This window comes from Monodelphis domestica, chromosome 2 (genome assembly GCF_027887165.1).
Source record: "Monodelphis domestica isolate mMonDom1 chromosome 2, mMonDom1.pri, whole genome shotgun sequence".
Classification (NCBI taxonomy): Eukaryota; Metazoa; Chordata; class Mammalia; order Didelphimorphia; family Didelphidae; genus Monodelphis; species Monodelphis domestica.
In genome coordinates this window covers 256408879-256423774 of record NC_077228.1, presented here as the reverse complement: position 1 = coordinate 256423774, position 14896 = coordinate 256408879, and the positions used below count along the sequence as shown (strand labels likewise).

At 36.5% G+C, this 14896-nt stretch overlaps 1 protein-coding gene across 2 annotated transcripts in view; it reads left to right on the top strand.

Moving 5' to 3' along the window:
- STX8 (syntaxin 8) overlaps positions 1–14896 on the top strand; it is a 304520-nt gene that overhangs the window by 77558 nt on the left and 212066 nt on the right. For both annotated transcript variants that reach the window (XM_001366938.5, XM_056817513.1), the window contains exon 6: positions 4431–4523. In XM_001366938.5, coding sequence (XP_001366975.2) covers positions 4431–4523 — 93 coding nt within the window. The remainder of the gene's footprint in view (positions 1–4430; positions 4524–14896) is intronic.

The window sequence follows — 14896 nt, the reverse complement described above, 5'->3', positions numbered from 1 at the left end:
CTGATTTGGATGCTCTGCCACAGTTCTGAATAGAGCAGCTAATTCTAGATCTCATCCTAAACTGTGATGCTTGGCTTTTTCTGTAGTTTCTTATAGTAGTTCATTGTGGATGTTTGCCTAGGACAGGCACTTGTCTCCTTTCAGTATTACTAAGTCTGAGTTGATTTTCATTATAGTCCTGAAGGCTCTGACATCCTTAAACAGAGATTATGCTAATTCTAGACTTCATTAAAAGGTCCCTCAAAACTAGCTGTCTAACTTTTGTGCCTCTCAATTTCATGAGACAGCCCCCTACCATGAAATATATTTGTACTCCTCTCTAGCTCTGATAGGATACTGGAACTGGCTTGCTTCAGAACTCTAGCCAGGCCTCAGGTCTATACATAGTGTCCTGGTCAAACCTTCTCAGTCTCTTTGTGTTGATTTTCTGGGACGTATTTTATGCTGAGGCAATGGCAGGCCAGACTTCATCTATTGGTGGCTGACTTTAATGTCCCTGCTTAAAGCATTCTAGAATTTTGTCTCCCTTCTTACTCGGCCTGATACTAGGTGAAAGATCTTACTGGTCACTTCCTTTGGTTATATTTATTATTACTTCATCTGGTGGTCTTTAAAATCTTTGATGAAATATTTATCAGGAAATATGCACTCAGCTAGGATCTTCCATTTTTCTATCTTAATAGGATTCCAGTAAACTTATTTTTCCCAAGTGTAAATTTGACCCCTCCTTCCCATTTTTATTAATTTAGACCTGATCCCTCCAAAAACTTAACTTTCTTGCTTGCACTTCTAGTTATATTAGTAACTAGCAATTTCCTCAATAGTTAGCAAAAATAGCAATAGGCTCTGTGTGTTAGCAGAGAGATAGGGACAAATGTGAGTGATGTGAAGATAGAATTAAGAAGATTTGTCAACTAGTATTTGGGATAACTGAGAATGAGTACTTGAGAAGGAAACCAGTATGGTAAACATGGCTGACCAAGAGGATGGTGATCCTTTTACATAGTAATCGGGAAGATCAAAAGAGAAGTTGATAATAAGTCTGACTGATAAGTTTGTATTCTTTGTGTACCCCTACATTTTCCCTCTAGAAGTTGTGAGAGGACAGACTTGCTATAAGGGGCAATAAATCCTGGGAGAAACATAATTTTTGTTCAGTAATGTTTCTGAGCACATACTTAGATATACTTTTGATGTTATTTCTTGAAAAGATCCCCTCCCAGGTAATATTATAATAGTATGAGTTGCAGAACAGGTGCTTGATTACTGTTGGTAAAAATTCCTTACCAGAAGATTCTACAATAGTGAAATCACTGGTCTGATTAAACACAAAATCCTTTATAATTCCTTAGAAATTCCTTACTCTCTTTTGTAGTTTTGGTGGGTTGGGAAGGATAGTCCATATTTTTAGCCTGAAGGGCTCTGGCAGCAGGAGGGATCTGAGAGAAACATCTTTCTCAAAGTATTATAGGCTAAAGTTTCTTTTCACCTACTCTTGTCCTTGTCCTGGTTTCTGGTGTGATGAGTAATGACAGTTCTCAGTTCCTCTAGGACTGCCAGCAAATCCAGAATGTGGTATAAGCTTGGCCCTTGATAGACATAATGATGTAGATCCTGAAGAAGAAATGGGTGTTCTTTTACCTTCTGCTTCTCAGATGGCAATGACCTAACTAGAAAGTTCCTCAAAACTGAACAGGAATTGTTATGTTGGTAGCATAAACAGATATCTGTGAGGGATTTGATGACAATCTGAGTATGCTAATGTCTCCTTCACCCCTCATTAATATTATCTACTTGAGTCTTTTCTTCCCACATAGGGAAGGGAACCCCTTTTACCTGATACCTGAGTCTAGAATTCATACCAATGATTGCATCTCCAATTTAATTTCCCAGAACCGATGAGTCTGGCTTCTTTTACCCATTTGTCCAATCATAGTGAAAGACTCATTACCGACCTGATACAGCTGTCCTTTTCAATGCCCCTCCCTCTCTTGGTACTCATAGGTCATTCAGCAGTTAACAAAAAGAAATTTTCTTAGTCAAAGTAAGAGAATGATATTCAGGAAGAATATGCATTGAGAACATCTTGAATTTCTTCAGCTCCCTTGCCCAAATTGTCTGTTGTTTTTTATCAACATCAGGGTCCATTTGGAGTTTCTTGTGGCTACTCTCATGAAAAGTCTCAGTATCATTTATGGAGAAATTAGTTGAATTTGCAAGGAGGGAGGGGTCAGTATGTTGCCCCTATCACAGGATTGCTTCTGTCTGTTGTGTCCTATTTTAAATTCTCTAGGGAGGAATTTGTTGTGCAGTTTTTTCTTTAGTGATGGCTCTATTTGTACTATACAGAATATGTTTAGTAAATAAGATATTTTTGTGAATTGTAAAAAATAGCAGGGGTAGCTGGGTGGCTTAGTGGATTGAGAGCCAGGCCTAGAGATAGGAGGTCCTAGGTTCAAATCTGGCCTTATATACTTCCTAGCTATGTGACCCTGGACAAGTCATTTAACCTTCAATGCCTATCCCTTACCACTCTTCTGCCTTGGAACCAATACATAGTATTGATTCTAAGATGGAAGGTAAAGTTTTAAAAAAAATAGTGAAAAATACCAAATAGCTTAGTCTTGTAATAAGATAGATCCTGGGCAATAAAATAAACCTCAGTATTCAATTGTATTTAACTTTTTCATTTTAGTAAATTCTTGTGAAGAACTTAAAACTCTTTGTGCCAACATTTGAAACAAATAACATAAGATAACATAACACAAGATACATAGTACAATATAATAGAACAAATTGTAATAATTGGTTGTTATTACATAAAAAATTTAGCATTCAGCCAGGCAGTTATAAGTAATTTAAAAAAAGAATAGAAATATGGTTCTTAAAGGTTTGCAAAGTACTTTACATACATCCTCATTTGATTTAAACCATCTTCATCATGCATGTGCAATTATTTTACAGATGTGGAAACTGAAAGTCATAAACATTAGGTGAATTGCTCAGTTTCAGAGCTAGTAAAGAACTAAGAATGAGAATATATATATTCCTAACTATGATTACAAAATATCTTTAGTCTCTTCAGACAGAAACTCCTATTAGTATAACTGCTATCACAATACTAAATAATATAGGAATAAATAGATCTTTCCATTATATGGTAAGAAGTATCTGTCTAAAGCCAAGGGCTAACATTATATGTAATGAAGATAGAATAGAAGCTTTTCTAATAAGGTCAGGGGTAAAGCAAGAGTGTCCATTACCACCACTATTAAACATAGTTTTAAAAGTGCTAGCATGGCAATCAGGCAAGATAGAGAAATTAAGAGAATTAAGAATAAGCAAAAAAGAAACAAAGTAATTGCTTTTTTCATTTGATATGATGATTTTCTTAGAAAATCCTCAAGAGCCAATTAAAAACTAATCAAAACAATAATTTGAGTAGAGTTGTAGAATGTTAGTCACATGTAAATAATGTAAATTAGTTACACATAAAATAAAAGATACATTTTTGTATATTGTTAACAAAATCCATCGGGAAAAGAAAGAGAAGTTATATTTAAAACAACTACAGAATGTATAAAATATTTGAAAGTCTACCTTCTTAGATACATACTGGAAATCTGTGAATATAATTAGAAAACACTTTGCAGAAATAAAGACATTTTGATAACTAGAAGAATTGGGGGGAAATTTATTGGCTGGTTAGGCCAAATGAAAAAAATTAAAATAGCAGTGCTACCTAAATTAATTTGTTTATACTTAGTACCATTTAATTCAGACTTCCAAAGTAATATTTTAAACAACTAGGACAAGTAAATAGATTGTAGGAAGTAGGAAAAGTTTGGGTTTGGGGTGAAAGATATGGAGTTCTGTTTCAGACATTCTGATTTATATCCCCACAACTACTTTTTAAAATTGATATGCAAATGGTCCTTTAAAAATAGAATTATTTTTGATTTAAAACAGGTTGTTAGTATAATTGTAAAAAATAAAATGATGATTTTTGTTTTATGATAATTGATTGAATAGATAGATACATTTTGGAGGAGGTGGTTAATAGTTTACTCTAGACAATGATATCAAATTCCTTATTTCTTCAGAGACTTTGCCTACTGCTTTTTCTTTCTTTTTTCTCCTACCTTCCTTGTCCAAGGGAAGTAGCTGCAAGAGGCTAGTTATTACCCATCCATTTAATACACTAGAACAGAGGTATAATTCTGCCTTTGGATTTCAGAGATTAGGCCTGTGTTATAGGAGAAACCACTTTATATTTCTGTACATATCTTTTTGGTGTTTCAGTAATGAAACTCTCTTAGATGAGATCCAAGATGGACATACCTCATGTTGAAAAGATTTTAGTGTTATATTGTTTTACATCTGTTATGTTAGCTGTATATTTAATGATGTTTTCCATCTGTTTCTTATAGAACAAGATGCTGGTCTTGATGCTCTTTCCTCAATTATAAGTCGGCAGAAACAAATGGGGCAAGAGATTGGGAATGAACTTGATGAACAAAATGGTAAGATTGTGCTTTTATATTTCATTGGTATATAGTATGAAGGAATCACTATTTAAAGATTAAATAGTGTAAGTTATAAATTGATATAATTAAATGTAACTGTACATGGCTTATATAAAGAAAAAGCTTTCAGTTATTATTTGTAAATAATGAAAATTGAGATCTGAAACTTGATTTCCCTTAGCTGCTTAAAATTTATATCTTAGTCAGATGAAACTATAAGCTGATGTTATATGTGATATTTTGGTGAACACTACATTTACATGGGTTTTGGGGAGATAAAATGTGTTCCCAAATATGTTGCTACTTTTAAAATTGCTAATGCTTTTTTGACTCTAATGAAGTATAGCTTTCAGATCATGAGAACTGGTTGAACAATCTGAATTCTTGACATCTGAACAAGCAATCAGATATTGACTGAGTTTGGTGAGTAGAAAAGAAAATGAATGATTCATGAATTGATGATAAGTTGCTGATGAAGACTAGAATTAATAGAGCTGACTTTTTTTTAAGTAGCAAGGAGGAATATCTATAGATTTGCTCTATTGTCTCCATATTCTTGTGAATGTAGGGAGGGGAATAACTTATTTCACAAGTTTCTTGTGAGTATGATATAGGAAATAATAGTAAACAATTGAAAAAATATGTTTTAAATCATGTGAAATAGACTAAATATTGTATAAATTTAGAGGGATTTGTTCATAGTAACATCAAAAAGACATGAAGTCATTCAGGAAAGTGGTGGAACATGAGTAGGATTTTGAAGGATTGTGGATAAATGGAAGTATAGATGGGGACCTCTGAAGCAAGGAAAAAAGGCTTTTAAAAAAAGTAAAGACTTTAAGAGAGATATGAATGAACTTGGTGAATTTATGAATTGGTTGAATAGTATAAAATTAAGTAGGGTGGGACAGATTATAAAATGTTTTGAAAATTAGATTATAGGATTATAGATTTAGAGCTGCAGGGGACCATAAAGATCAACAAGTCTATCTAGACCCTTCATTTTACAGATGAGGAAACAGAGAATTCAAGAAGTTGTGATTTGTGTGGAGTGACAACATTAGTATTATTTCAAGATTCAAATTCATTTCTTTCTGACTACAAGTCTAGTACTCTATTCACTATGGATTATGTGTGTGGGTTTTAAAATTAATATTCAATAACTAAGTATTATATTTTAAAAGTTTTATTAATAATAACTAAAGTAAAAGAACTACCTAAACCCAGCCTGGTTGTGAGAAAAAGAGGAAGAAGGAGGAGCTACAGAACTTATAAAACAATAATGTGACCATGCAAACATGGAGATGCAGGAGAGATTAAAGGGAATTTAGGAAATACTAAGGGACTCCTGGGGGATGAAGTCCAAAGGTTCAAAATCTCCATTTATACACATCACCCTGTGATCCTTTGGGAGAACAGTCTCCCCAATGGATCATTAAAAACATAATCAACTTAAAAACTGCAATAATTTGTGGATAAATGGAAAAGAGAACAAAACCAATGATTGCTAGGTTGACAAAAAAAACAATTTGGGGGCAGTCCCCTTTGGCATAAGAGTATACATTCAAAACAAATGTATTCAAACCCCCATAGTTCTAATTAACATCCCAAAGTTTACTCTGGATCTTCTGGTGCATTCGAGAAATATGGAAATCATTGAAGGTTTTGAACAGAGAATGACATAATGGGATGGATTGAGAGAGAGCAAACCTGGATTCAAGAGATGCTGTGAAGAGACTTTTAATAATCTTGATAATAAGGATATGGACTATTGTAATGTATTATTTGAATGTATTATGTATAACATGTATTCAAATGTATATAATATATACATGCAAAATTTTTGGTTATATAAGGATTCATACAAAGAAGGATAGATAAGGAAACATTTTGGAATTAAAAATGATGGATGTTGTTAGGATATAGGAGATAAAAGCTAGGCTAGAATAGTAATAATTAATGTAAATAGAGAAGTTGAATATTTCTTAGTTTTGAAGTAATGATAAATTCATTTTGTACATTTTGAATTTGAGATGTGAAATAGGCAGATGTAGGTCTGTTGAAAAGAAAGATTTGAAGTAGCTAAAGTTCTGAAAATGGATGGACTCTACCCATGGGATTGCTAATAGATGGTCTTTTTTGTAGAGGTTTTTCTTTTTTTCATTGTTCTTATTGAGGATGGATGAATTTTTTCCATTTTTCTTTCAGTAGTTTGTTCATGTGGGTCATATGATATATATTTTTTAAAAACTAAGAAAGGAATCTTTTATCTTTCACAGTTTATTTTTCTTTAATGGTTTAAGTACTATGAGGATAATTCATTCACTTTCATGATGGTATGAAAAAAACATTCATGGTGTTCCTTTTAATTGAATCCGTGCTTAATTATCTACTTCTTGAAGAATAATATAAAAGACACAGTTCATAGGAAATCTATCTATTTTCTGTGAGAAACAAAGCTAAGAGAAATTTGCCATGTAATTGGCTCTCCAGTTTAGATAGAAAGTCATCTAAATGCAAAAGCATTCAAACTTGTTAATCTATAATGTATTTTAAAATTGTGATGATACTTAGACCACTGTTCTACTTTTCCATAGAGTTATGAACCTCTATTAGAGTTTGCATACATTTGTAATTATACTCAATATCATATATTTTCAATATTACAATAACACATGTAGAGATATTCACATGAAAGGGTACACAGAATTATACACTTAACCATAATAGCTTATTATGTGTATCCTTGTAGAGTCAAGCCATTTATTCAGCAACCATCAATTAATTCATGTAACAAATGTTTATTAAATATTTAGTATGAACAGAAACTGTGCTAGGTGCTAGGGGGATAGAAAGAGGAAGATATAGTTTTTTTGTGGATCTTAGAGACTAGCAGAGGGATGTGTAATAAACATAGATTACCATAATAAATATTGTATGATAAGACATTAGAGTTTAGAACAAAGCCCTATGTTATGTTTGGTCCAAAGCAGACCAAACATACATCTTTTTTTTCTCGCTAAAACTCATACCACACAAGTACATACATAGACAAGGAATGTTTTTCTTTCTAAAAATCATTTTATATTTCCATATAGTGGTCACTCAAACTGACTTCAGTGGAATGACAATTCCATTTTATATCTATTTGCTTCTTGGAAATATGTCAGAATCAGCTACTTTTATAGAAACCAATTAGCTATAAGAAACTAGCCAACTAGCCCTGCAAGTCTGTTATTCATTCAATTAAAGTCAGGTTGGCTATTTTACCTAAAGACATGCTGAACATGTGATATAACACTATGTTGATATGCATTATGAACTGATTATTATACTTGAAAACAGAAATACCTTGTTTACAACAGATTCCCACTGTGACATTTGGTGAGCAACTGATAATTCTTTTCTATCAATAACAAGTGACAGAAAAAACGGGTATCACCTGTAAAGATTAGTTAACAGAAAATGATGTAGACTGTTCCAGGTTTACTATTAGAATGCTGAAAAACAACAGAAAGTTAAGATTTTCTTGAGTTGCTTTTAGCAATCCTTCATCAATTTAAATGGAAATGTCCTGTTATCTAAAAGGAAAAAAATATTTTGTATAGCATAGAATTCTATTGTTAATATACTGAGTTCTGAGTTCTCAATTTAAGACTTTTAGTGACTTAGTGATTGGTTACAACTGGAAAATTCAAATATTATCTGCACATAAATAACCCTAATAGTTTGCATTATCCTTTGAGCAAGTATCCTACATTTGTCCCTTAGCATAGAATATGGGATTTCTTCCTATTTGATGACATTATCCATCTTGGGTTTTCATGTCTCTTCCTTCCACTAACCAATAACTCGCCAAAACACAAGAAAAATCTTCCATATCTAGTGGTAAAGTGTAAAGATGTGGTTTGCAGTAGAATATACTTTGGGAAATTCTGTCAGTTCTTTTCTCATACTTTCATCACAATGTCTTTGGTGTTTCTCATTCTCATAATTTTTTTTTTTGATGAGAAAGTAGTAATTTGGGTTAATAGTTACTGGTATTTTTTCTGTCATCTTTATTGTCCATATAAGAGGGTTAGAAACTAGTCAACTAGCCCTGCAAGTCTGTTATTCATTCAATTAAAGTCAGGTTGGCTATTTTGTCAGGTTCCATGACAATCAGTTAGATGAACACCCTATAGAGCTGGTCCATCAGTCCAAATATCTTAGATATGGAGGATGGACAATAAATGAATAAATTGGGTCTGATATTTAATGAGAGGAAAGCATGCTCTATTGTCTCTGGGAAACTTTAATGCTTTTAGTAATACCTAATATTTTTTCCTGAGTAAAGGTCCATTAAAAAAAGAAAATAGTTTAATTTGTGATTCTTAAAGAAACATCTTCAGTTTTCAGTCTTTTTATTTTTAATGAGTATTTCCTGGTGAGACTATAACTTGGAGTCATGGAATAATAAATATCATAGTCCCCAGAGAATTAAAATAATAAGCACCCAAATGACAATTGTGAAACTCATGGTAGGCATGAATATGATACAGCATATTATCAGTAGAATTATTCATAAGTAGTGGCATAAAGAATATTTTCAAAGATATGCATTACCAGAAAGGTCATACAGCAGCAGTGTATTGAGAGTAATGATAAGACAACACATATTCCCTTGATCTTCAATGTCAATAATTCTAGAGAAAGGCACCCAAGCTCATTGGCTTCTGTAGGGACATAGACAAAGCTTTCATAGACTACAGGGAGTACTCACATGAATGATTTCATGGCTCTATTAATGCCAGAAGTGGTACGGATCCTCTCATGTCTTAGATACCAGATAAGTCAAGAATTTTTATGTGAAAAATCAAGTAATTTTTCCTACTCTTCCAATCTCTGATCCACAATTTCTCCCCAAATTTTATATAGATATGTATATATATTTACATATATATGTCTGTATGTTAATGTGGACAAAAGATCAATTCTATAAGTATTCAATCATTAAAATGATTAATAACCATTTATTAATTACTTAATGTTTACCAGGCTTATGTTGGGTCATTCTATCTCTGAAAGAGAGTTGCATATAATTTTCTTTAATAAATATTCAGAGAAACAAATTTTATAACATACCTCTCTCCATGAAGAAAGAAAAACTCACTTTTACTCTAAGTACTGGGGGACACCAAGAAAAAGTGAAAACCATACCTGTTTTCCAGGAGCTTAGATTCTAATACAAATTCTAACAAAAGAGAAAGCACATGTGTAGATAGATAGCTAGTTACTTAGTTAGTTAGATAGATAGATAGATAGATAGATAGATAGATAGATAGATAGAGAAAGATTAGGGAAGTATAAAAGGATTTCCTTTGCTGTAGTGAGAGCCCAATTGATATTATGTAAAATAAATTTGTAGTGGTCTCAATCAGCACATGTGTTTCTTTTGTTTTGTTTAGCAATTCATAAAATGGAGTGAAAGAAACAGATGGTATTCCCACCAGGTTGGAGTTTGGCACACCATAATTAGTGATAAGACAAGAGGCAATAGAGGGTAGAGATAAGAATGTGAAAAATAGTTTGGGAAAGTACTTGTGGAGAGTTTCAGGTGATAGTGAAGATGAAGAATAAAATTAGAATTAGTACAGAATATGGAGAAAGATAAAGATAAAATATAGTAATTAGATAACAACAATTTCAGAATTCATGAACAAAGAAGTAGAATGCATTTGGTTGATTGCAAAGGGAATGGTTTGACCATTCTTGTGTTTATCTGAGGTAGAGTGATGAAGTAGATGAAAGGAGAAGATTAGATTAAGAAACTGGGGAAATTAAGGTGTTTAAAGGAATATCAACATTCAGTTTAAGAACTATTTTATAACAGCTCATTTTGTTTGTTTCCTAATCTCCTAAATATACTTTAAAGCCTGCCATAGAATTTAGACTTTTAAATCTTAAATCTGGAGATTGGAGATTTCTCTTTGGATAATATTTAAAGAAATTCCCAGGTTGGGAATGGAATGAATATTGATGTGGTGTTGTTTTTCAAGTATCCCATAATATTTTAGATAATTGTGCTATCTCTATAGTTTCAGTTCATTTACAGTAGAATAGCATAAATGTTCTATAGGCATAATTTCAATATGTGTTGAAGAAAATTGTTTTCCAAATGACTTTGTTAGATTAGAATCAGATTCTCCTTTAAAAAAAATTTATTCAGCACGTTGTGGTAGGCTACAGGGGTTAGCGGAATGATTTCTCTGTTCTCTTTCAGTCATGAACAAAGAAAGAGTTGTTTAATTTTATAGAATTCTAATCCTGGGAAATATTTTATGAGGTCATTTTATTCCCTGTCTCCTGGAAGAACTCTACTTGAACCTTCAGTAATTTGTTTTAAAAAATCTTCAGAGAAAGATACCCAATAACATACCTCCCTTGACGAAAAAAGAAAGTCTCACTTTTACTTTGACAAATTCTTAAAATTATTAAAAGTTGTTACTGAAATATTCTTATACTTTTATCCACTTTGAATTAGCATAGTTTATTTTTCTTTTCTTCCTTAGAACTTTTTGCTAAAGATCAAAACATTTATTTTTTTTCCTTGATGTCTGCTTCAAATTCTCCATTTTACACTTTAGTTTGGGGCCTAAAATACATGTACTTTTAAGTTTTGGTAAAGAGTAAGAAGATCATATATATAAAAGTACAAATTCTACCCACATTTATCCGTATTTAGGAATCTTTAATATTGAATTTGTTCTTTGCTCGTCTTCCCATATGCTGGTCAGCACTATGTGGAATGCCTGGAGCACCTTTCCATTTAAGGCCTTATACACCTCGGTTGGGATCCCGTCTTTACCAGGTGCCTTGCCTGCACTCATTTGTTTAATGGCTTTTTGGACTTCCTCTATTGAAGGAGGGACGTCAAGTTGTTCAATGGTGCGGTTTTGGGGGATCTGGCCAAGGGCGCTTTGGTTGACTGAAGAAGGTCGGTTGAGAAGCTGACTGAAGTGTTCTTTCCACCTGTTGCTGATGCCTTTTTTATCTTTTATGAGAATGTCACCGTCAGAGGATAGCAAGGGAGTGGTGGTGGATTTTAATGGCACATAGACAGTCTGCCTTTTTTCCCCACCATTGGTCTTGCATCTTCCTGATCTCACACTGTGCAGTGGCTTGGAGAGACTTGAATCTGTCCTTTTTAGGAGCAGAGTTCGGGTTATTTTGCCACTCCATAAAGGCTTTGTTCTTCTTGCTCAATAGGTCTTCAATAGCAGTTTGTTCTTGTCGAACCAGTCCTGGTGGTTGTGTTGTTTGGGGCCTAGGACTGCCTTTGATGTTTCCCTCACTGCATCTCTGAACTGGTTCCATTTCTCGGTTGAGCTTCCAGTGAGTGGTCCCTTGGCAGACAGCTTGTCATCCAGGCAGGACTGGAATGTTTGCAAATAAGATGGGTCTCTAAGATGACTCACATTGTAAAATGCGTGAACTGTCTGAGTGCGTTTTTGGAAGGCGAGGCGCAATGCGCATTTGAAGAGTCGCTCTAACCAATTGGTGGTCTGTCCAGCATTCAGTTCCTCTCATGGCTCTGGTGATCTGTATGTCTTGGATGTCTCACCTGTGTACAATGAAGTAGTCAATGAGATGCCACTGTTTTGATCGTGGGTGCATCCATGTTGTTTTATATTTGTTTGCCATTCTGAACACATTGTTCGTGATGGTGAGTTCGAACTCTGAGCATTTGCTGAGTAGCAGTAGGCTGTTCATTTTGCCCACGCCGTGTTTGCTGAGCACTCCTTTCCATCTTTCATGTTCCTTCCATCTTTCATGGTCCTGGCCAAAGTGGGCATTGAAGTCTCCCAGTAGTATCAGCTTGTCATTTGTGGGCACTGAGTGCAGGACAGCACTCAGGTCAGAGTAGAACTGCTCGATGGTCTCCTCTGTGCTGGTCAGTGTTGGGGCATATGCGTTGATGGCATACCAGTCTTTGCTGAGAGGTAAACGGATCTTCATGAGCCTCTCGCTGATGCCCACAGGCAACTCTGGCAGCTGTTTGAGCAAACTGGTCTTGATAGCCAGGCCAACACCGTGGATTCTGTCTTCATTTGAGGCTCTACCTTTCCAGAAGAAGGTGTATCCAGTGGTGGGTTCACTGAGTGATCCCTCTTCTGGTAAGCGTGTTTCACTTAAGGCTACGATGTTGATGTTATATCGCGCCAGTTCTTTACCGATTTTCTTCTCTCAGGTCTTGGGGTATTCTCTCTATCAAGTAATGTTCTGATGTTCCATGCTCCTAGTAGGAGTTTCTTTGTATTATCTTTTCTTTGGTTTCAACCGCTTAAAGGGGATGACTCGCCAGCTGCGGTGTGTTGACCGGGTGTTTGTAGGGCAGGCAATGTTTGGGACACCTTTCCTAGTCCCCTCCCTTGATTAGGGTGAGCAGTGCTGTCCTAGAGAGGGCTGCTCAGTCGCCCAGGATGCTGCCGAACGTCCCTGCTGCCCTACAGGGCTGAGCGACCACTGTTCCGTGGGCTGCCTACGTGCAGGATCATGACTACAACTGCCAGTGGTCACCTCCACCTGTTGCGTCGCCACTCCCCCATCACTGCAGGTCTTGAAGAGGGTGGACGGGGTTAGGATAGATGAGTGTGCACAAAGATACTTGTGCGTGAAAGAGATTTAATTTGAAAAGTTGATGCACAGAGACAGTTCCACTCTCTCGGCGTTAGAAGTCTGGGCCCAGTGGTACGAAAAGTCGTTACACCTGGAGACTTCCTCAGCTGCTTTGGATGGCCGTGTTGTCTTTTGCGCTGCAACACGCCCTAAGCACTCCACAGTGCTTTGCTGCGTCGCCATCTCAGCCATTGAACCTTCTTATTGGTTTCTTCCGTCTGTTTAGCCGAAGCAGTCTTCACATGCTGGGTGAGCAAAGCCCTGGTTCACCAGGGGTCTACGACCCAATGGCTACCCTCACAAGGCTTAGCCGGCCTGTCGAAGCTATTGCCTGGGGTGTGGCCGCTGCCGCATGCTAGCAGCTACTGGAAGCCACAAGGGAGAGCTGGGTGTCAGGTGGGGGTCAGAGGCTGGAGAGCTGCCCTAGGAGGGCATGACAAGCTCTCCATACCAGAGATACTACCCCTCCCTGAATACCCCATACACCCCAGGAAGAGGAAGACATGCCCCCAGAACTCAGAGATGCCTCCATCATAGCCCTATACAAGAACAAAGGCGCACGAGTAGCCTGTGACAACTACAGAGGCATCTCACTACTCTCCACTGCTGGAAAGATCCTCACCCGTGTTATACTCAACAGACTCCTGTCATCTGTTTCAGAGCAGAACCTGCCTGAATCACAATGTGGCTTCTGACCAGATTGTAGCACCATCGACGTGGTATTCACGGTGAGGCAAATGCAGGAAAAATGCCCTGAGCAGAACCTGAGTCTTTACATTGTCTTCATAGACCTGACAAAGGTGTTCGACACAGTGAACAGGGACGCATTGTGGGTGATCCTTGGCAAGCTCGGTTGCCCAGCAAAATTCGTCAAACTGATTCAGCTCTTTCATGTCGACATGACAGGGGAAGTCCTATCTGGTGGAGAGACTTCCGATCGCTTCAACATCTCCAGTGGCATGAAACAAGGCTGTGTCCTTGCTCCGGTACTATTCAACCTATTTTTCACCCAAGTATTACGACATGCTGTGATGGATCTAGCCCTTGGCGTCTACATCAAATACAGACTGGATGACTCACTAGTCTACCTTCGCCGCCTGACTGCAAAAACAAAGACAACAGAGAAGAGAGCTGGAAGCTCTCTTTGCAGATGACTGCTCTCATGGCCCACCAAGAAAATCACCTCCAAACCATTGTGGACAGGTTCTCTACAGGAACAAAACTGTTTGGCCTGACTATCAACCTCAGCAAAACAGAGGTGCTGTTCCAACGTGCACCAGGAAGGCCAATGAACCAGCCGTGCATAACTATAGATGGCACATAGCTTTCTAACGTCAGTACTTTCAAGTACCTGGGCAGCACCATCGCGAATGACAGGTCCCTAGACCACGAGATTAATGCCAGCATCCAAAAGGCCAGCCAGGCACTCGGGCGGCTGAGCTCCAAAGTCCTCCAACACAGAGGTGTAAGCACTGTGACAAAACTCAAAGTGTATAACGCAGTGGTCCTCAGCTCGCTCCTGTATGGTTGTGAGACATGGACACTGTACCAGAAGCACATGAAACAGCTGGAGCAATTCCACCAACACTCTCCGGTCAATCATGAGGATCTGATGGCAGGACCTTATCACTAACCAGGAAGTCCTTGACAGAGCCAACTCCACCAGCATCGAAATAATGGTCCTCAAAACCCAGCTAAGATGGTCTGGACAC